The sequence below is a fragment of the Palaemon carinicauda genome, chromosome 26 (assembly GCF_036898095.1).
Source record: "Palaemon carinicauda isolate YSFRI2023 chromosome 26, ASM3689809v2, whole genome shotgun sequence".
In the NCBI taxonomy this organism is placed as follows: Eukaryota; Metazoa; Arthropoda; class Malacostraca; order Decapoda; family Palaemonidae; genus Palaemon; species Palaemon carinicauda.
In genome coordinates, this window is record NC_090750.1 from 36207687 (window position 1) to 36229263 (window position 21577).

Consider the following 21577-nt stretch of genomic DNA (forward strand, 5'->3'; position numbering starts at 1 on the left):
AGTCACACTTCTTCATACCTTCACACACAGCTTGCGTAGGCCGCAGACCTTGCGTAGCAAGGTTTTAGCGAGGTGCAGGGACTCTTTATTTCTTGAGTGCTTACACACTCAAATAAGGAATCCCTGGGCAAAGCCAAAAGCCAGACTGCCTGGGACGTCTACCCTTCCTAATGGGTGAGTCACCCCTATTAAATAGCGTGGTTTGTATTCCAGTTACGGAACAAATGACAAATTCGTAGATAATTTGTATTTTTCCTAACTATACTAACCTTAGCTATTTAACCAAACTTGCCCACCAGCCCTATCTCCTTTGAAGTCCTACCTCCAAGCAAAGTGAGCTCAAGCACAGGTGTGGAGAGGGGGGGGGGGGGGAGGTTAGCAAGCTACCCTCCCCTATCCCCGCTAACTAGTGGTGTGGGTAGTAAACCCTCGTTAAAAATTAATGGCTCGTCATTTCATCTACGCTGAAAGTAATACCCCTATTAAATAGCTAAGGTTTGTATAGCTAGGAAAAATACAAATTATCTACGAATTTGTTATATTGGCAGGGATGTCCTTCCTCCTAATGGGTGAGTCATATCCCTATAAATAGAATAGGTTTGTATTCCAGTTATGGAACAAATGACAAATTTGGAAAGAATTAGTATTTTTCCTAACGATACAAACCTTTAGCTATTTATACAGAATTGCCCGCCAACCCAGCCCCCCATGAAGTCTTACCAACAAGGAAAGTGAAGCATAGTCAGAGGTGTGTGAGTGAGAGGGGTAGTTGCTACCCCCAACCCCCAGCGGGATGGGTGGTTAACCTTCGCTAAATTCTAATGGCTCGTCCTTTCAGCTTCGCCAAAAGTAATACCCCTATAAATAGCTAAAGGTTTATATCGTTATGTAAAATACAATTTATTTCCAAATTTGTCAATTTATTGTAGATTTTTTGCCTATTATATTTACTATATATTTTTATTTATTTGTTATCTGATATAAATAATATTTTTTCCCGAATTTAAGAGTTGAGCATGACTCATTGGGCTGGTTAATCTCCTCCCTTTTTAAAGACAGTAATCCAAGTTTGTCATGTATACAAGTTGGTCATGTATACAAGTTCTCTCTCTCTCTCTCTCTCTCTCTCTCTCTCTCTCTCTCTCTCTCTCTCTCTCTCTCTCTCTCTCTCTCATTTAAACTTTTGAGTGATGCTCTCTTTTGTTACAGGTTTGAAGTCTGAAGATGATATTGGTGCATTGTTAGACAGATCCATTGGTATTGTGGGGTCTCCACATGTGACTACTTCAAACACAACTCAGCTGGGTAAGGTTTGCTTAAGTAGCACTCAGATTTTCTTTGGGTCAGTTAACATTTTGTAGATCATATAGTGTTGATAAACCAATGTTTGGTGAAATTAAAGTAATGTTGGACAAGTTCTTGAAGGGAAGAAAAATAATTTTGATGGGTTCTTTTTAAACATACCCCTAATGTATTTTAGTTCAAATATTTCTTCACCTCTAGCTCATTTCATTTGAAGTTAGATTTGTGATGTAAGATTTTTAGTACATTATGTCAAAATACTGGCTGCTGTATGTTGATAATATTCATCTTATAGGACTCAGTTACACAGAGAGTCCTAGTATGATGAGAGAAGATGTTACTGCACCTTTCCATACTACGCTTCTGGGAGATATGACAACAGATCTTACTAGTGCTGCTCTGTTGTCCGAAGATGATCCTGGTATTCGTGCCACACAGGTAAGAGAACTATGAAGTAGAATTTAATCTTTTGTTCCGATGTTGAGACTACAAGGGGACCCAGCTAGAACCTCAAATTTCCATATTATCTTTTCTTGGGTTCCCCGTCTCTCTCCACAGTGCTATGCACACTCGAGATGACTCCATTAAATTTTGGAAATGATGCGGGGTTGGATTCTAGATCTGTATTTATCGTCATTTTAACAAGTAAGTACTTCTTTGTCTAGAAAATTATGCTGATTAGTTCATCAAGGCAGCAAATGAAAATTTTTATATGTTGATTCATGCGTTCTCCACATACGTTACAAAGCGTTATTAATAAGGAGACCTGGTAATATTAAAGAAAAGCTTTGATTGCGTAATACTGTAGGGTGTTCATTGGTAATGTGATAAGCTATCCTATTGCTAGTGGGTCTCGTTAATTTGGTAGTGTTAGATATTTTTTTTTAAATAAATTTTTTTTATTATTTTTTCTTGAAGATATAGTGGTATGCAACATTTTTCTATGCAGTGTTGTGATTAGTTAAAAAGACATTCATGCTCAGTTCCAGACATTATTTTGTAACAATGGTTTAAAAAAAAACTGTGAAACTTTCAACTTGATAAAATAACAAGAGATTGAAAATTAAGGAAAAACAAATACAATACTTTTAACTGACATAAATTAGTTGAGAATACTAATTCATAGTTGTTCCGTAACTGGAATACAAACCACGCTATTTATTAGGGCTATTACTTTTGGCGTAGCTGAAATGAAGAGCTATTAAAGTTTAGCGAGGGTTAACTACCTACTCCGCTAGTTAGCAGGGGGTAGGGGGGGAGTAGCTTGCTACTGCTCCCACTCACACACCTGTGATTTAGCTCACTTTACTTTTGGCTCGGATGGTGAACGGACGTTGCCGCTCTTCATCCTTCGCCTTTATTGGACTGCCATTAATCTGTTTTTGCTTTTTCTTTGTTCTATTGTGTTTGTGTGTTGACCTCTGCAAGCATGCGCACCTGCCCTGGACTCACAGGCCGGCCCTGCGGAACTTTTATGTCGGCGGTGGAGACCGATCCCCACGCCCTTTGTCCCACCTGCAGAGGACAACGGTGTGATTGTAGGGAGTGGTCTGCCTCTCAGTGGGAGAGATTTGGGAGACAGCGGAAGAAGAAGTCTAAGCAGGATATTTCCCCTTCGAAGGCTCCTTCGAAGGGGGAAAAACCCAAGGCCTCTTCTTCCATCTTCCGACCCTCCTCCGAAGCTCTTACTCATTCGGTCTCTTCCGAGAGACCGTCGAGTAGTAGCGTAGACCAATTTAATATCAGCCAACCCTGGACCTTGAGAGATGGTGTTGCTTCCCCTAGCGAAGTGGCCCCACCTCTCCCCCTGGGTGAGGCCTTGTCAATAACTTCCCTGTTTCAGGTTTGGTCGTCCTTTGGGCTCCCAGGTCCGCCCTCCAAGGACTCATTGCTGCAAATCATCCGCCGGGGTGTGTGTGCAGCAGTCATCGTCGCTGTCGGAGGTAGATCCTCTGGCCCTTGTCGACTTTGTGGTGTCAGAGGTGTCGCCTATGATCTCGACCGACTCCCCTGCTCTTCCAGACTCTCCAGCTGTTGCTGCTGACTTAGTTTCCCCCGTTCCTGATCATCCTTCGAGGGGTAAACTAAGTCAAACGTCTGTCTCTCCTGCGAGTGTTTCTTTCCCTAGGGGGAGTTCACACATAGAGACTCCTCTTCAGAGTACTGCTGCGGCTCACGGTCAGCTTGCTGATCTAACGGGCCCTAGAGGGCATCTTCGCCGTAATGCTCGCCCTCCGTTTTGCCTTAGAGGTCTCTCTTCACCATCGGTGAAAAGGCGCCTCTTCGGCTCTTCTGCTTTGACGTCGCGGCTGTCACTCGCAGAGGAGTCTCCGCTACAGTCGTTTTTTGGCCCTCGACCTTCGACTGTGTCTGGACCTCTCTGCAGATTGTTCGCGATCTCCATTGGTGGATGTTCGCCCTTCAAAAGGGCACATCCCGGTTCCTGATCTACGTGCCAACCGACCTGCCGACCTTCTATCGGCGTTCCTGTTCCCGGTAAACCCTCTTGAGGTCCTACCAAAGTGCGCAGCTGCGCGCCATTGCCCTTCAGCTCGCCAACCTCCTGCAGTGCTCCGGCGCTCACCAACAGCCCGTCAGCGCTCTACAACGCTTTGGCGCGCTCCTTCACCTGCTCGCCCTCAGCGCCTACCAGCGTGCCAACGATCTCGCCGCTACCGAGCCCACCAAAACTGCGCACAAACGCGTAACTTTGGTCTCGGGCTCGCCAACCTAGACGGCAGCTTCAACCTGCGCCCACGTGCCAACGATCTCCCACATGCCAGCGCACTGCTGCGCGCCAGCACTCTCCTGCACGCCAGCGCTCTCCTGCTCGCCAGATCTCTCACACGCACCAGGTCACTCGCCCACGCACCAAAATTTGGCCGCTCGAGTGTGCCAGCTCTCGCCTGCACGCCACCGCTCGTTGGCGAGTGCAAGCCAGCTCTCGCCCGCGCGTCAGCGCTCACCAGCACGGGCACAGAAACTGCACTCGGTCAGGTCACCATCGCCTGACTCCCCTCCCCCCAAACGCCTTCCAGCGCTGCCATCTGGAAAAGGGGAACAGGCTTCTGCAGAGGGGTTCAGGATCTCAAAACTGCCTTCTTCTAAGGCGGACCCACCTACAATGGAAACTCCTCGTAGGGAACCTTTGGTCCCTCTCTCTTCAGGGGATCTGTCTGATAGTGTATCGGTCAGTCAGCACCCATGGTTCAGTGCCTTAGTCAGAGCTATAGCACAGGCCGTCAATCCTGCCCTGTCTGGCCGCTCATTGGAGCAGCCTGTAGCTCCAGACTCTCAGCACAGACCCATGGCTTCTTCCACCCCCCTGAAGAGGAAAAGAGGAGTCTCTGACGTGGTCACTTCCTCGAGGGTATAACTGACTCCGGTCAGGCCATCAAGGCTAGTCCCTCCTGTATCTTCCCCCAGGATACTCTCCCACCTCACCTTTGCCACTCCGCCATCTGGAAAAGGGGAACAGGCTTCTGCAGAGGGGTTCAGGATTTCAAAACTGCCTTCTTATAAGGCGGACCCACCTACAATGGAAACTCCTCGTAGGGAACCTTTGGTCCCTCTCTCTTCAGGAGATCTGTCTGATAGTGTATCGGTCAGTCAGCACCCATGGTTCAGTGCCTTAGTTAGAGCTATAGCACAGGCCGTCAATCCTGCCCTGTCTGGCCGCTCATCGGAGCAGCCTGTAGCTCCAGACTCTCAGCACAGACCCATGGCTTCTTCCACCCCCCTGAAGAGGAAAAGAGGAGTCTCTGACGTGGTCACTTCCTCGAGGGTATAACTGACTCCGGTCAGGCCATCAAGGCTAGTCCCTCCTGTATCTTCCCCCGGGATACTCTCCCACCTCACCTTTGCCAAGGGAGTCGCGTGAGGAAGCCTCCCCTCACACAGAGAGTTCCTTACCTTCATCGGAGATCAGGAAGGACACGACATCTAGGCCTTCGATGTTGGAGTCCTACCTCCTTCCTTGGAAGGAGCCCAAACATTCCTAGACCTTGCCAGAGTCCTCCACGAGGACTACCAAGACCGAGGCAGCCAGGCACTCGAGAGATGTCCGCGACCCACTCCGGGAAGAGCTGTCGGGGTTGGAAGATGGAGACTTCACTGCAAGTCTGACATCAGACGGAGAGCAAAAAGAGTCAGAACATGTATTCTGGCAGGTCCTGACTCTTATAAGAGTTCTCATTGGGTATACCAACCCAGAGATACCCCCTTGGGAGGACAAGGACTCGGTCTTAGTCCGTGTCTTCGGCACCTCGAAGCCCTCAAAGACCAGTGCAGCCCTGTCTTGTTCTCGAGAGTTGAAGGGTGCCAGGGCTAAGATCGCCCTACAGCTCTCCGAGTATGCCTCCTCCCATCATTCAGGCTCTACCAGCAAGCTCCTCTCTACTCCTCGTGTCCAACAGAGGAGGTACTTCGAGATCCTGGAGGAGCCTAGTCCAGCTCTTCCTCTCCACCATTCCTTGGAAGAGCTCACTAAGAGGGTCTCTCTAGAGACTCTCCAGCCGGCAGGTCTCTTTCTCGGCGACCGAGATGCATAATCAGGAAAATTTCACGAAGTATGCTAAGCAGGCTACTTCGTGGCTTGACATCTGGTTAGGGACCTTTGGAATCCTGGTACGAACTGAGGATTTCTCCAAGGAACGTACCAGGAAGGCAATGGAGACTTTCCTTCTCTCGGGCACTTGCACGATCGAGTTTCTTGCCCACCAAGATTCGAACTTGTGGGCAAATATCATCTTGAAACGTTGAGACACAGTGTCTGAGAGATTCCACCAACAAATCTGTAACGTCAAAATAGCTAGGCTCAGACATTCCTCTCTAGAGGGAGCCCACCTGTTTGAGCCTAAGGACGTGGAACATGCTGCTGAGAGATGGAGTAAGTCCCATCAGGACTCCCTCCTCCATAGGCTTTGACATGGTAAATCTCCAGAAGTCATCCCTGCTTCCTACACAGAGACTGGTATACCTAGGCACGATAATAGACACCAATCTCCACAAAGCCTTACCGTCAGACGACAAAATAGCAAGGTCTTGCCTCAGACGAGAACTCCCAGCCCAGACGTGGTTATGTCTCCTTGGTCACCTTTCATCACTGGCCTGTCGAGTTCCCAATGATCGCCTCAGGATGAGATCCCTCCAGTGGCAACTCAAGTCCCGGTGGAATCAGACTCTCGATTCCCCGGACATCCGGATCCCCATGGGATCAGCAGAGCTTACGGACCTTGAGTGGTGGGTGGCAGACGAGAATCTCCGAAAGGGAGTGGATCTTCTTGTTCTCCCCCCGGATTTGATGCTGTTCTCAGACGCTTCAAAAAAAGGGTGGGGGCCCACGTGCTGCACCACACGACCTCAGGCCTCTGGTCAGAGTCAGGAGAGTACCTCCACATAAATCTCCTAGAGATGAAGGCCGTCTTTCTGGCCCGTCAACAGTTCCAACAGTTCCTGGTGGGCCACTCAGTGGTGGTGATGAGCGACAACACCACACTAGTGGCTTACATCAACAAGCAAGGAGGTACTTTTTTGCAGCACCTATCCCATCTAGCAGTAGAGATACTGAGATGGGCCAAAATCCACTCGATACCACTATCGGCATGCTTCATTCCCGGCTAAAGGAATGTGCTCGCTGACAACCTGAGCAGAGCATCTCAGATAGTGAGTACCGAGTGGGCTTTGGATCATCTAGAAGCCAACAAAGTCCTGAATTTGTGAGGTTCTTCGACAATGGACCTCTTCGCAACGGCCCTGAACTTCTGGCTCCCATTGTATTGTTCCCCAGTCCCAGACCCCAAGGCTCTCTGGCAAGATGCTCCAACAACAGTGGGACAACATCGACGTTTACGCCTTTCTCCCGTTCTGTCTGATGAGTAGGGTACTCAACAAGGCCAGAACATCAATCAACCTTTCAATGACCCTCCTAACTCTGCTATGGTATCACGCAGTGGTTTCCGGACCTTCTGCAACTCCTAACGGAGCCCCCATGAGAACTCCCTCCACGACACGATCTACTCAAGAAGAGATGAAACAGGACATCAAACAGACGAAGAGGGAGGTACGAGAAGGGAAATGCCCTGGAACTTCCAGGGGCTTTACTAAACCCCTTAAAGTATCAGACCTCCTTCACTGCTCCGAAACCAACCCGTGGAGGTATACGGAGAACATGCCCATGATGAATGGGAAGCTTTTCATCTCCGAGAAGTTGGGGGCCAAGCCACTTGAAGATCTTGAATTCTGGCACGGCTTTTCAGCCTACCCAGATTGTTATGTGAGACTGCGAGATGAACCTGCATCCCGCGAGGAGACGGTACCAAAGAAAGTCATTGTCTTCGAACATGACAAGGCACAGGCCATCCTTACCAAGACTCTGAAAGGAGCCGGATACACCAACTCCAAAGTCTTGGCAGTGAACAAGAGGCATCCAACCTTTATTGCTCCTTCCTCCAGAGCTTTCCCCTTTTTTGGAGAAAGCCCTCGACTGTATCATTGAAGCAGTTGAAGAGGGCAAACCCTGCCCAATCCTAAAGGAATGTAAGCCATTATCTTTAGCTATGCCTACTTGCGAGGAGAAATGGAAAGAGGTACATCTAACCTTCTCCGTCTCGAAGTTGAATCCGGAGATAGCAGACCATTCAACGAGAACCTTCCAAAGTTGCCAGATCATCTCTTGAGAAGGGAACAGGAGACAAAAGAGAGTTGCCACCTCCCTGTCTCATCAGAACTGCTTGGAAATGTGTGCAGGCCTACATAACGCCCCAGACGTGTACATGGTCTTAGCCAAGTCTCACATGGGTACCCTTGTGAAGGACTTGTATGCTTTTGTCATGTCAAGGAGGACCTGTAGAGAGCATGTGTTCGCCGCAGCAACGGTGAAACACGAACCCAGAAAACTGATTTCATCATGTATCTGGGGCAAAGACCTTTTCCCACAGGAAGTGGTCCAAGAAATGATTGCCAATGCCGCCACAGAGAATAAGAACCTTCTCCAAAAGTGAGGCATGTCTTCAAAGAGGAAGTCTTCCTCAGACGGAGGTCCCCAGCCTAAGAACAAGAAGGCATGAAGACCACGTAGACCTGCACAACTTCCGGCTGTGACCATGTCCACGATGCCTCAAATAGTAGCTCAGCCTCAAATCACCTTCCAGATGGTCCCTCAACAGCTGGTAGCCCAGTCACCTGTTTTTAACCCAGGCTTTGAGAGGCACTCGACCACCTTTCGGCCCTACAAAGGTAGAGGCTCAAAAAGAGGTTCCTCCGGAAACCCCCCAATGGGTAGAGGAGGATGCGGTCATGGAAACAAGTTGCTTTGGGGTTCCAGGTAGGGGGCAGACTTTTTCACTTTCGGGATCGTTGGACCTTCGATCCCTGGGTCCACAGCCTAATCTCGAATGGACTCGGGTGGAAATGGAACGAAATTCCACCCCCTTTTCCAGAATTCTTCCAACACACCACCCCCTTGTTGGAAGAATATACTTCAGAACTCTTGAAGAAGAAGGTAATAAGGAAAGCGAAGTCCATCAAGTTCCAGGGAAGGCTGTTTTGTGTTCCCAAGAAAGACTCAGACAAACTCAGAGTCATTTTAGACTTGGTCTCCACTCAACAAGTTCATCGAGAACAAGTTCCGGATGCTTACCTTGCAACACATAAGGACCCTTCTACCCAAAGGGGCATACACAGTCTCAATAGACCTGGCAGATACTTACTGGTACCTACCAGTCAGTCGCCCCCTCTCCTCCTACCTAGGATTCTAGCTACAAAAGACAAAATTTGTCTTCAAAGCGATGCCCTCTGGACTAAACATAGCCCCAAGGATATTCACAAAGCTAGCAGATACAATCGTCCAGCAACTACGCTCCGAGGGAGTTCAAGTAGTAGCATATCTAGATGATTGGCTGGTGTGGGCAGCATCCAAGACTACTTGTCTGCAAGCTGCCGGAAAGGTGATCCAGTTCCTGTAGCACCTGGGCTTCAAGATCAATCGCAAGAAGTCTCGCCTCGCTTTTCTCCAGCTCAAAAGTTCCAATGGTTAGGAATCCAATGGAACTTACAGTCACACCACCTCTCCATGCCATTCAAGAAGAGGAGAGAGATAGCGGGAGCCGTCAAGAGACTAATCCGATACAAGAGGATATCAAGATGCCAACAGGAAAGAGTATTGGGCTCTCTCCAGTTTGCAGCAGTGAAAGACCCGGTGCTAAAAGCCCGGCTAAAGGATGCGTCAGGAGTCTGGAGAAGATACGCATCAAACGCTCGAAGAGATCAACTAAGGTTGACCCCGACCTAATTGCGCACGCTATTAAGGCCGTGGTCAACAGCCAGGAGCCTAGCCCAGACAATTCCACCGCAACCATCACAACCATCAGTGGTGATACACATGGACGGCTCCCTGGAAGGATGGGGAGGCCATTTTCACGAAAGCTGATAGAGACAGAATGGTCCCTAGACGCAGACTCATTCTCCTTCATCTCGGAAAAAGTCTCGGAACTGCGGATCGACCTCTTCTCGACGAGCGACAACAAGAAGCTACCTCGTTACGTAGCCCCTTACATGGACCCTCAAGCAGAAGCGATAGACGCCATGTCTCTCGACTGGAACATATGGAATCGGATTTACCTATTTCCACCAACCAATCTCCTGCTAAAAGTCCTCGACAAGCTAAGATCCTTCAGAGGGAGCAAGTGTGAAGGAGCCCCTGGTTACCAGTATAGGAGCACTGAAGAAAAGAAAATTTTAAATTTTGCAACAAGAAGGGAAGAATCGTATAATTCTCCTTTCACTGAAAGAGAATTTGATTCCGCACTTGCTCATTGCAATGATACAGCCCCTGGACCCGATGGAATTCCATATGCAATGATTAAACATGTACATTTTAATACAAAGCTATTTATTTTAAGCATTATTTATAGAATATGGCATGATCATAGTTACCCAAGTGTTTGGGAACTAGCCATTATTTTAGCCTTTTTAAAACCCGGTAAAGACAAGTTTTTAGCAGCAAACTATCGTCTTATTGCATTGACATCTTGTTTATGTAAAATCATGGAGAAGATGGTCAATGCAAGGCTGATATGGTACCTTGAAAAGAAAGGTATTTTATCACCGATTCAATGTGGATTCCGAAAAATGCACTCAACGACTGATGTGTTGATACGACTTGAGTCTTCTATTTGTGAAGCCTTTGCTTCTAAACAGCACCATGTTACAGTATTTTTTGACCTTGAAAAGGCATATGATACCACATGGAGATATGGTATTCTTAAAACCATTCATGAATTGGGATTGAGAGGAGAGCTGCCACTATTTATTCAGGCATTTCTTTCACGTAGAGTTTTTCAAGTGAGAGTGGGGGAAACTCTATCAGAGAGTAAGTGCCAGGAAGAAGGAGTTCCTCAGGGTAGTGTGCTGAGTGTAACCCTTTTTGCACTAGCAATTAATGGGATATCCTCAGCCATTCCCCAGGATGTTCTCTCAACATTATTTGTGGATGATCTCTCAATATCATTTGCTGGCACTAGAATGGCAATGGTTGAGAGAAAAATCCAACTCTCTATTGATAAAATTATCCAGTGGGCTGACATGAATGGATTTAAGTTCTCGACAAGTAAAACTACCATTGTCCATTTTTGTCGTATCCGGGGAGTACATCCAGACCCGGATATATACATTAAAGGTCAACGGATACCATGTGTATCTGAAACCAAATTTTTAGGTTTGATATTTGACTGTAGACTTACATGGGTTTCTCACCTAAAAGCGCTAAAAGCTAAATGTGTTGAAGCTCTGAATATCTTAAAAGTATTGTCCCATACATCATGGGGGCAGACCGCAATACTATTTTAAAATTATACAAGGCCTTGATTTTTTCCAAAATTAGTTATGGTTGTGAGGTATATTCTTCAGCCACCCCAAGCCGGTTAAAAATGTTAGACTCGATACATCATGCAGGTATTAGATTGTCTACTGGAGCTTTTAAAACCTCGCCTATCCCAAGTCTCCTTGTTGATGCTGGAGAGTTACCTCTTGACCTTTACCGAATGTCTTCCATTCTTCGGTATTGGTTTATATTGCAAATACTCCCTAACTCTCTAGCCTTTCAGACTGCAAGCCTTGTAAGACACGCATCATACTTTGAGTTGCACCCAAAATCTCCTCAACCTTATGGCTTTCGGGTGAAACGATTATTAACCCTTTTACCCCCAAAGGACGTACTGGTACGTTTCACAAAAGCCATCCCTTTACCCCCATGGACGTACCGGTACGTCCTTGCAAAAAAATGCTATAAAAATTTGTTTTTCATATTTTTTGATAATTTTTTTAGAAAATTCAGGCATTTTCCAAGAGAATGAGACCAACCTGACCTCTCTATGACAAAAATTAAGGCTGTTAGAGCAATTTAAAAAAAATATACTGCAAAATGTGCTGGGAAAAAAATAACCCCTTGGGGGTTAAGGGTTGGAAATTTCCAAATACCCCGGGGGTAAAAGGGTTAAATAGTCTGGATATAATTAGAAATAAGGTACTTCCATTCAAGGTATCATCAACGCCTCCATGGAAGTTACCAGAGATATCTTTTTGTAAATATTTTATTGGAGATAAGAAGAATATGTCAGACATAGAAGCCAGGTCTCTTTTTAATGAACATGTTAAAGAACATAGAGGATCAACTTTTATCTATACTGATGGCTCCAAATCTGATGCTGGCGTTGGATTTGGAGTACATAGTAATGGTTTTAATTGTAGAGGTGCACTTCCTCTGACCGCTTCCATATTTACTGCCGAACTGTATGGCATATTAACTGCTATTGAGAAAATAGCGTTGGAGAAGGAGGGTAATTTTACAATTTTTAGTGATGCAAGGAGTGTCCTTCAAGCTATGGAAGTTTTTAATTCTAATAACCCTCTAGTTTTAAAGATTTTAGAATGGCTCTTCCTTATTGGACGGAGAGGTATAACAGTTCAATTTTGTTGGGTTCCAGCACATGTAGGTGTGTCCGGGAATGAGAAGGCAGATTCACTGGCTAAGGAGGCTGCATCCGAGTTGCTGCCAAGAAGGTATCCCATTCCCTGTAATGATTTCTTACCTGACATCAAGAAATTGGTTTGCAATAAATGGCAACAGCAATGGGATAGTCAAGATGGCAATAAAATGAGGGAAGTAACAAATGACATATCTCCTTTGAGGTATAATATGATGCCCCGAAAATGGGAGACGTCTCTTTGTCGTCTCCGTATTGGTCACACTCGGTTGACACATGAGTTTCTGCTGAAGGGCCAACACCAACCGTATTGTGACAACTGTTTAGTACCTCTAACAGTAAGGCATTTGTTGACCGAATGCCCCAATTATAACATCTTGCGGAATAGATATTTGTTTGAGGCTCGAGGTGAGGGTGGCAGGTTCATCCTTGCCAAGATTCTTGGAAATGATGTGTCCTACCATGCAAGTGGCATTTTTAGATTTCTTTCAGAAGCAGGTCTTCTGAAAAATATTTAACTTTTATGACATTCAATTTTTATGATTTTAATTGAATACTCTTTAATTTTTTATTTTATTTCATTTTTTACTTTTGTATACATAAATTAAATGTTACCGGCGTCAATGATCTTAGATGTCAGGATGCCTGAAAACTTTAAATCATTCATTCTTGGCTTGGGAGTACCTGCCTCTGCCCAGGGAGACTTCTTAAGCCTTGTGAACTCTCCTCGTCGTCTAGCCATGAGACGCTCCAAGATTTTATGGTCGGCTTCAGAGCTAGACCATCTCCTGTTAGGAGTTTTTTCGAGCGTTTGAAGTTTTTATTTGTTGGATTGGTCCCTGGGAGCCTTAAGTAAGAAGGTCTCTCCAGCTGTCAATGTATTGCTGTACAATTATGTCATGCATGAACAAGGCTATCAGGGATGGCTCCAATGATCTGGCAGCCACGTTCACTGCAGGAACAAGGCTATCAGGGATGGCTCCAATGATCTGGCAGCCACGTTCACTGCAGGAGTACTTAAGATGTAAGTGCGCTCAATGTGTTCATTGTCAAGACAAACTTCACGATGAAGATTACCAAATCTGTCTTGGCAGCAGTAAGGGAAGGCGACTGGATGGTCTCTCTCGACCTTCAGGATGCATACTTCCACATCCCGATTCATCCAAACTTTCAACAACATCTGAGGTTTGTGGACGGGAAAGTAATGTACCAATTTCGAGCACTGTACTTCGGCCTCATTCCTGCTCCTCTTCTTTTTACAAGGCCCTTGCAAAATGTAGCAAGCTTTCTACATTTTTTGAGGATTCAGAGCCTCCCTTTATTTTGACGACTGGCTAATCAGGGCGTCGTCATTATATCGCTGTCTGGAGAGCCTCTAATGGACATTAGACCTAACCAAGGAGCTAGGTCTCATAGTGAACGTAGAGAAGTCGTAACTTACAGTACCCCATCCCAGACTATTCTTTATTTGGGAATGGAGATACAGTGTCTGATTTTTCGGGCCTTTTCGTCTCCCACAAGAATGGAACAAGCTCTGTTAAAAGTCCTTCACTTGCAAGAGAAAAACAGTTGCTCTGTAAGAGTTTGAACTAGCCTCGTGGGAACTCTTTCATCGCTGGAGTAGTTTATCTCTCTGGGGAGACTCAACCTTTGCCCTCTCCAATTTCACCTAAACCATTGGAACAAGGAGAAGGGCTTAGAGAGTATCTCTTTCCCAATCTCCAACTCAGTCTAGACATGTCTGACTTGGTGGGACAGCAACATCAGACTTCGAGAAGGTCTTTCTCTTGCGATCAAGAACTCAAACCATGTGTTGTATTCAGATGCATCGGATTTGGGTTAGGGAGCTCCACTGGACAGTCTGGAATGCTCGGGTCTTTGGTCCACGGATCAGAAGGAACTCCATTTAAGGCAAGTAACATCCCTCCTTTGGCGAGATTTGTGCAAGGAAAAATGAATGTCTTGGCGGACTGCCTCAGCAGAAGAGGACAAGTCGTCTCCATGGAGTGGACGTTGCACAAGACTGTGTGCGAGAAGCTATGGATGACATGGGGTCAACCCACCATAGATCTTTTTGCGACTTCACTGACAAAGAGGCTCTCGACTTACTGCTTTCCAGTTCCGGATCCAGAGGCAGCCCACTTAGACGCTTTCCTGCTGGACTGGTCTCACCTGGACGTTTATGCCTTTCCACCTTTCAAGATCCTAAACAAAGTGCTGCAGAAGTTCACCTCTCACGAAGGGACCAGGTTGATGTTGGTTGCTCCACGCTGGCCCGCGAGAGAGTGGTTCACAGAGGTACTTCTATGGCTGGTAGACGTTCCAAGAAGTCTGCCGTTGCGGATGGATCTCTTGCGACAGCCTCACGTAAAGAGATTTCATCAAAGCCTCCCCACGCTTCGTCTAACTGCCTTCAGACTATCGAAAGACTCTCTTGAGCTCGAGGGTTTTCGAAGGAGGCAGCTAGAGCGATCGCGAGGGCTAGAAGATCCTCTACCATCAGGATCTATCAGTCGAAATGGGAGGTATTTAGAGACTGGTGCAAGTCCTCCTCTATTTCCTCTTCCAAGTGCCTCTGTAGTGCAGATTGCAGATTTTCTGCTTTATCTGAGAAACGGTCGCTCCCTCTCTGCATCCACCATTAAAGGCTACAGAAGCATGTTAGCTTCTGTTTTCAGGCGTAGGGGTTTGGATCTTTCTAATAACAAAGATCTCCAAGACCTGCTTAAGTCTTTCGAGACTTCCAAGGAACGTCATATTTCGACTCCTGCTTGGAACTTGGACGTGGTCCTACGGTTCCTTATGTCAAACAGGTTTGAACCATTAAATTCAGCCTCCCTGAAGGATCTTACCCTCAAGACACTTTTTTTTGGTGTGCTTGGCTTCGGCTAAAAGGGTTAGTGAGATACATGCTTTTAGCAAGAACATCGGCTTCTCCACTAATAAAGCAGTATGTGCTCTTCAACTTGGTTTTTTGGCCAAGAATGGACTTCCGTCTCGTCCTTGCCCTAAATCTTTTGATATCCCCAGTCTTTCCGAGATTGTGGGGAATGAAGTTGAAAGAGTGCTGTGCCCCGTTTGAGCTCTTAAATTTTATTTATCCAGAGCTAAACCGCTGCGAGGTTGTTCAGAGGCTTTATGGTGCTCCGTTAAAAAGCCCTCTTTGCCCATGTCTATGAATGCGTGGTCTTATTTTATTAGACTTTTGATTCGGGAGGCACACACTCATTTAAGTGAGAAGGATCGTAATTTACTTAAAGTCAAGGCTCATGAAGTCAGAGCGATAGCAGCTTCAGTAGCGTTTAAGCAAAATAGATCCATTAAAAGTATTATGGACGCGACCTTTTGGAGAGGCAAGTCGGTATTCGCTTCATATTACTTGAAAGATGTCCAGACTCTTTATGAGGACTGCTACACACTGGGACCATTCGTAGCAGCGAGTGCAGTAGTGGGTGAAGGCTCTACCACTACATTCCCTTAATCCCAATATCCTTTTAATCTACTCTTGAAATTTTTATTCTTATTTTGGGTTGTACGGGAGACTAAAGTCTTTCGCAATCTTTTTGATTTGGCGGGTGGTCAAAATGTTGTTTCTTGAGAGCGCCCAGATTAAGGGTATTGATGAGGTCCTGTTATAGGGGTGTTCGCCCTAGATATAACAGCTCCTGGGAGTCTTTCAGCATCCTGAGAGGATGGCTGGGCTTCGTGAGGAAAGCAGACTAATGAGGCAAAGTAATTATCAGAGTCAGCTTCCTTACCAGGTACCTATACTTAAGTTGGTTTTTTATGAAATATTGTCAAAAAACTCTTGAGCATATACGCCTTTATTGTATTAATACTGGTCTCTACCCACCACCATGGGTGTGAATCAGCTATTATATATTCACCGGCTAAGTTTAATATTTAAAAATGATATTTTGATTATAAAATAAATTTTTGAATATACTTACCCGGTGAATATATAAATTAAAGGCCCTCCCTTCCTCTCCGATAGAGACCCAGCGGACTGAGAAGAACTGGAGAAATTGACAAGTATATGCGGTATCTGGCCGATAGTCGGCGCTGGTGGTCATACCCGCAACCTTCACGGCTATCGCTCGCGAGTTTTTGGAATCTGTCGAGACGTCAGCTATTATATATTCACCGGGTAAGTATATTCCAAAATTTATTTTATAATCAAAATATCAATTTTATGACATTCAATTTTTATGATTTTCATTGAATACTCTTTAATTTTTTATTTTATTTAATTTTTTATTTTTGTATACATAAATTAAATGTTACCGGCGTCAATGACCTTAGATGTCAGGATGCCTGAAAACTTTAAATCATTCATTCATTCCTTAGAGGGACAGCTGCAGTAGTGGCCTCCAAATGTCCCAAAAGCAATTGGTTCCCTATACAGTAGTTCTAGAATTGAAACTGAAGCTGTTTCCTCTGCCAAACCCAGTTTTATCCCAACTGGTTCAGAAGTCGACTGTTTACGCTTCATCCTCGAGAACCAACAACCTACATCTCATGATTTTGTCACCCTAGCAGCGAATAAAAAGTTTGAGATCTTGAAGGACAAAGTCGACTTTATTAAAGAGTACAAGTCAAGTTCAAATCATCTTGGAAGAAATGAGTGTCCTTTGTGAAAACAAGGAAACCAACAGAAATATCGATAGATTTCTGTCTTTTTTTTCTTCATCCACCTACATGAACAAGGCCTGGCTTCCACTATGGTAACCGCGTGTAAGTCGGCTTTGACTAGACCTCTTCTGTACGCCTTTGAGGTGGACCTCACAAGTGAAATCTTCAATAAGATACCAAAAGCATGTGCTAGACTCAAGCCAGCAACCCCTCCAAATTCCATCACATGGTCGTTGGACAAAGTCTTGCACTATGCTTCGAATCTGAACAAAGAGGATTGCACCCTAAAGGATCTAACACAGAAAGTCATCTTTCTGTTCGCAATAGCCTCAGGGGCTAGAATTAGTGAAATAGTGGCCTTATCCAGAAACGAAGGCCATATTCAGTTCCTAGACACAGGAGAACTGAATCTTTTCCCTGATCCTGCCTTTCTTGCCAAGAACGAGCTGCCCACCGAGAGGTGGGGTCCTTGGAGAATCTGCCCACTGAAGGAAGATGTCTCTCTATGCCCAGTAGTGTGTCTCAAGGTCTATCTTCGAAGAACTTCAGAATTCAGGGAGGGACAGCTCTTCTCAGGCGACTAAGACAACTGAGAGTGAAGCTCACCTACTTTATTCGCAGAGCGGATCCTGACAGCACACCCGCAGGTCACGATCCGCGGAAAGTTGCTTCTTTGTTGAATTTCTTTCAACACATGGACTTTGAGAGGCTCCGCTCATATACGGGGTGGAAATCATCCAGTGTCTTCTATAAACATTATGCGAAGCAAGTACATGAAATAAAACACTTTGTGGTGGCGGCGGGTAGTGTCATAAAACCCGTCGTCTAGTGCTGCGATGAACAGTGGACTGTTTTGGGACTCGACAATGCATCGGGTGAATAGGTATTAATACCTTCTAGTACCAATCATTACTGTGATAGACTTATCTATACAGGTGCAGAATCTAACCAATAACACCAGTGCCGTGTGAACATTTGAACACAGTGTTGATGCATATCCAACATCTGAGTGAAACTAGACACATTTGGTTTCACATTCACTTTGAGTGGCATTAAATTAATAATGAATTCATATATGTATATTCTTCCCTTACATGTCAGAAATATATATAACCATGATGTTTATTTATGCAAGGTTAGATTTCGACTTTGTTATATATACATTTTATAATTTATTTACTTATGAAAATAAATAGAAAATGTAGCAGCGTCTTATTTTATCCTCAGTTGATAGAAATAAAAGCCACCCAGAGTTTTATTCTATTCCTATAATTAGAACCTTGAATAAGTAGATGTCCAAAGCATGAAAAGGTAACCTCTAGAAAGTTTCTCTTTTGTTCTTACGGGTATACAAACTTTGAATCCTTATAGTCGAAGTCGACGCTTTCCCTGCAGGGGGCAGGAAGCCCAAAGCCAGTTCCAAGCTTAGTGAATATGACAGATAACGGTAATGTCATATACAGGTCTATCAGACCATATAAGGAACTCATTCAAAGTAAAGGCACTTACACAAACCCACAGATATACTGTAGTACTTTCAAGTTAATTCTCTGGTAAACTTCCATCAGGAAGACATGGCCGAGCCCAAAAAACATGGTAATCTTGTTCACTGAAAAGTCTTCCAGCGGCTGCACATTTCATTCGTTCCTTGAACCTATCAAGGACTTTAACCTTCTCAAGAATCATAACCTTCCTCTGCCATTTAGCAGAATCTTTGGAAGTCAAAGCAGCTCTCTTGAGGGCCATAATGTTGATGAAATAAGGCAAAGATGTCTCAAAAATGACAAGTGGGAGATGCACTCGTAGGCGCAGATGATATGAGAGTAAGACTTAGTGAGAGTTCAGATGGTGTGCATGCTGGGTGCAAAACAGCGAGGTCGGTTTGAAATCGTTAGCTCACCACGAGAGTACTGTACTTGTTGGGAAACTGTGGATAGATGAATTTTTATTTAATAAGTTATACAGTTCTCTGTATCGTGAATGACCGAATATGTGAAGGTAGAACCTGCGAAGACTGTGGGTTGACTATACCTGTGGGAATAAATGACAAATTTGGAAGTAATTTGTATTTTTCTCTAACTATACAAACCTGGGTCCTTTACATATACTTGCCTGCAATCACCTACCTCCTAGGTTTGTTAGTGAGAAAGTGATGGTGGTTGCATTCCCTGACTGGACCCATAATTATTGGCTGGTTGTTGACATCTCATTAAAACTTTTAACTGCTGTATTCCATTATATCATTCTCCCATGAAGGACTCAAGTTTATATAGTTAGGGAAAAATACATGTTAGTTTTAAATTTGTCATATTAAGGTTATGCATGTTTGGAATTTCAGAAAATACTTTAAATATAGTATATCCTTTGCATTTAGGTATGTTGTATCCTTTGCTTTTAGGTATGTTGTATCCTTTGCATTAACCTAACTCCTTTAATTGTCTTGCAGGTGCTGTTTTCTGAATTTATAAAGATAATGGTGGACCATCCATCAGAAGCACAAATATGGGAAGAACTAGAGGAATATCAGAGTCTGTGTAGTCAGCAAGTTATAACCTTAGACAAGCTTATTCGTAAAGTTCCTCGTCATCACACAAACTTCATTAATACACAACAGGTGTGTATTTAATAATGTCCAGTTTTCTTTAGATATTTTGTTCAGTTTTGTCATTTCAGAACTAATTCCTAAAACTTAGAAATTTTTTATTCTGGTAATATTCTTTCTTGTCTAGATTACTCTCTGGATTGTATTTTTATCTACTCTACATAATTTTCCTTGTTTAGATTTAATTATTCTGTGAAATAACGCTTTTCTAGTTTACATTTTTATACATTTAAATATTTAAATTTTCCTTAGCTCACTTAATTGTATCGGTTACTAGTACATAAAGTCAGTCAAGTGGAGCAGAAACTTGCCAAGGAATCGATAAGTCACATCAAACAGTCTAGTGAAAACTGTATGTGGTACTGTATATGTTGAAAATAAGAAATGCTAAAGAAATGAGAGAAAAGCTGGGAGTTTCATTGCATTTATTTGAGAACTGTATATGACTCAAAGGAATAATGTATTGTAAACAGTCTAGGATAATCATGTACTTTGACCTGGAGTTAGGCTCAGGAAGTTAGTTAAAACATTTCAAGAATGCTTGTCCCTACTCTAATGTACATAGACCTTATACTTTTCAGCCTTTCACTCATATAGAAAGGTAAATTAATATGCATTTTGACTTGGACTTAGGCCCAGGAAGATGGTTAAAACATATCAAGAATGCTTGACTTTCCTCTCATGTACATATACCATATCTTTTCACTTTTCACCCATATAGGAAAGTAAATTAGTATGCATTTTGACTTGGAGTTGTGCATATGCCCAGGAAGATGATTAAAACATTTCAAGAATGCTTGACCTTCCTCTCATGTACATATATCATATCTTTTCAGCTTTTCCCTCATATAGGAAGGTAAATTAGTATGCATTTTGACTTGGAGTTAGGCCCAGGAAGATGGTTGAAACATTAGAAAATGCTTGACCTTCCTTTCCTGCACATCTACCATATCTTTTCAGCTTTTCCCTTATATAGAAAGGTAAATTAGTATGCATTTTGCCTTGGAGTTAGGCCCAGGAAGAATGTTAAAACATTTCAAGAATGCTTAACCTTCCTCTCATGCACATATACCATATCTTTTCAGCTTTTCCCTCATATAGGAAGGTAAATTAGTATGCATTTTGACTTGGAGTTAGGCCCAGGAAGAATGTTAAAACATTTCAAGAATGCTTAACCTTCCTCTCCTGCACATATACCATATCTTTTCAGCTTTTCCCTCATATAGGAAGGTAAATTAGTATGCATTTTGACTTGGAGTTAGGCCCAGGAAGAATGTTAAAACATTTCAAGAATGCTTAACCTTCCTCTCCTGCACATATACCATATCTTTTCAGCTTCTCCCTCATATAGGAAGGTAAATTAGTATGCATTTTGACTTGGAGTTAGGCCCAGGAAGAATGTTAAAACATTTCAAGAATGCTTAACCTTCCTCTCCTGCACATATACCATATCTTTTCAGCTTCTCCCTCATATAGGAAGGTAAATTAGTATGCATTTTGACTTGGAGTTAGGCCCAGGAAGAATGTTAAAACATTTCAAGAATACTTAACCTTCCTCTCCTGCACATATACCATATCTTTTCAGCTTTTCCCTTATATAGAAAGGTAAATTAGTATGCATTTTGACTTGGAGTTAGGCCCAGGAAGAATGTTAAAACATTTCAAGAATGCTTAACCTTCCTCTCCTGCACATATACCATATCTTTTCAGCTTCTCCCTCATATAGGAAGGTAAATTAGTATGCATTTTGACTTGGAGTTAGGCCCAGGAAGAATGTTAAAACATTTCAAGAATACTTAACCTTCCTCTCCTGCACATATACCATATCTTTTCTGCTTTTCCCTCATATAGGAAGGTAAATTAGTATGCATTTTGACTTGGAGTTAGGCCCAGGAAGAATGTTAAAACATTTCAAGAATGCTTAACCTTCCTCTCCTGCACATATACCATATCTTTTCAGCTTTTCCCTCATATAGGAAGGTAAATTAGTATGCATTTTGACTTGGAGTTAGGCCCAGGAAGAATGTTAAAACATTTCAAGAATGCTTAACCTTCCTCT

General features: G+C 43.9%; 1 protein-coding gene across 1 annotated transcript in view; it reads left to right on the forward strand.

Annotated features, from left to right (window-relative positions):
* The window catches only part of LOC137619486 (nuclear pore complex protein Nup107-like), a 195963-nt gene that overhangs the window by 47150 nt on the left and 127236 nt on the right, over window positions 1-21577 (forward strand). Inside the window, exons 3-5 of the mRNA XM_068349555.1 lie at window positions 1210-1305; window positions 1598-1740; window positions 19363-19530. Of these exons, the coding sequence (XP_068205656.1) occupies window positions 1210-1305; window positions 1598-1740; window positions 19363-19530 (407 nt within the window). The remainder of the gene's footprint in view (window positions 1-1209; window positions 1306-1597; window positions 1741-19362; window positions 19531-21577) is intronic.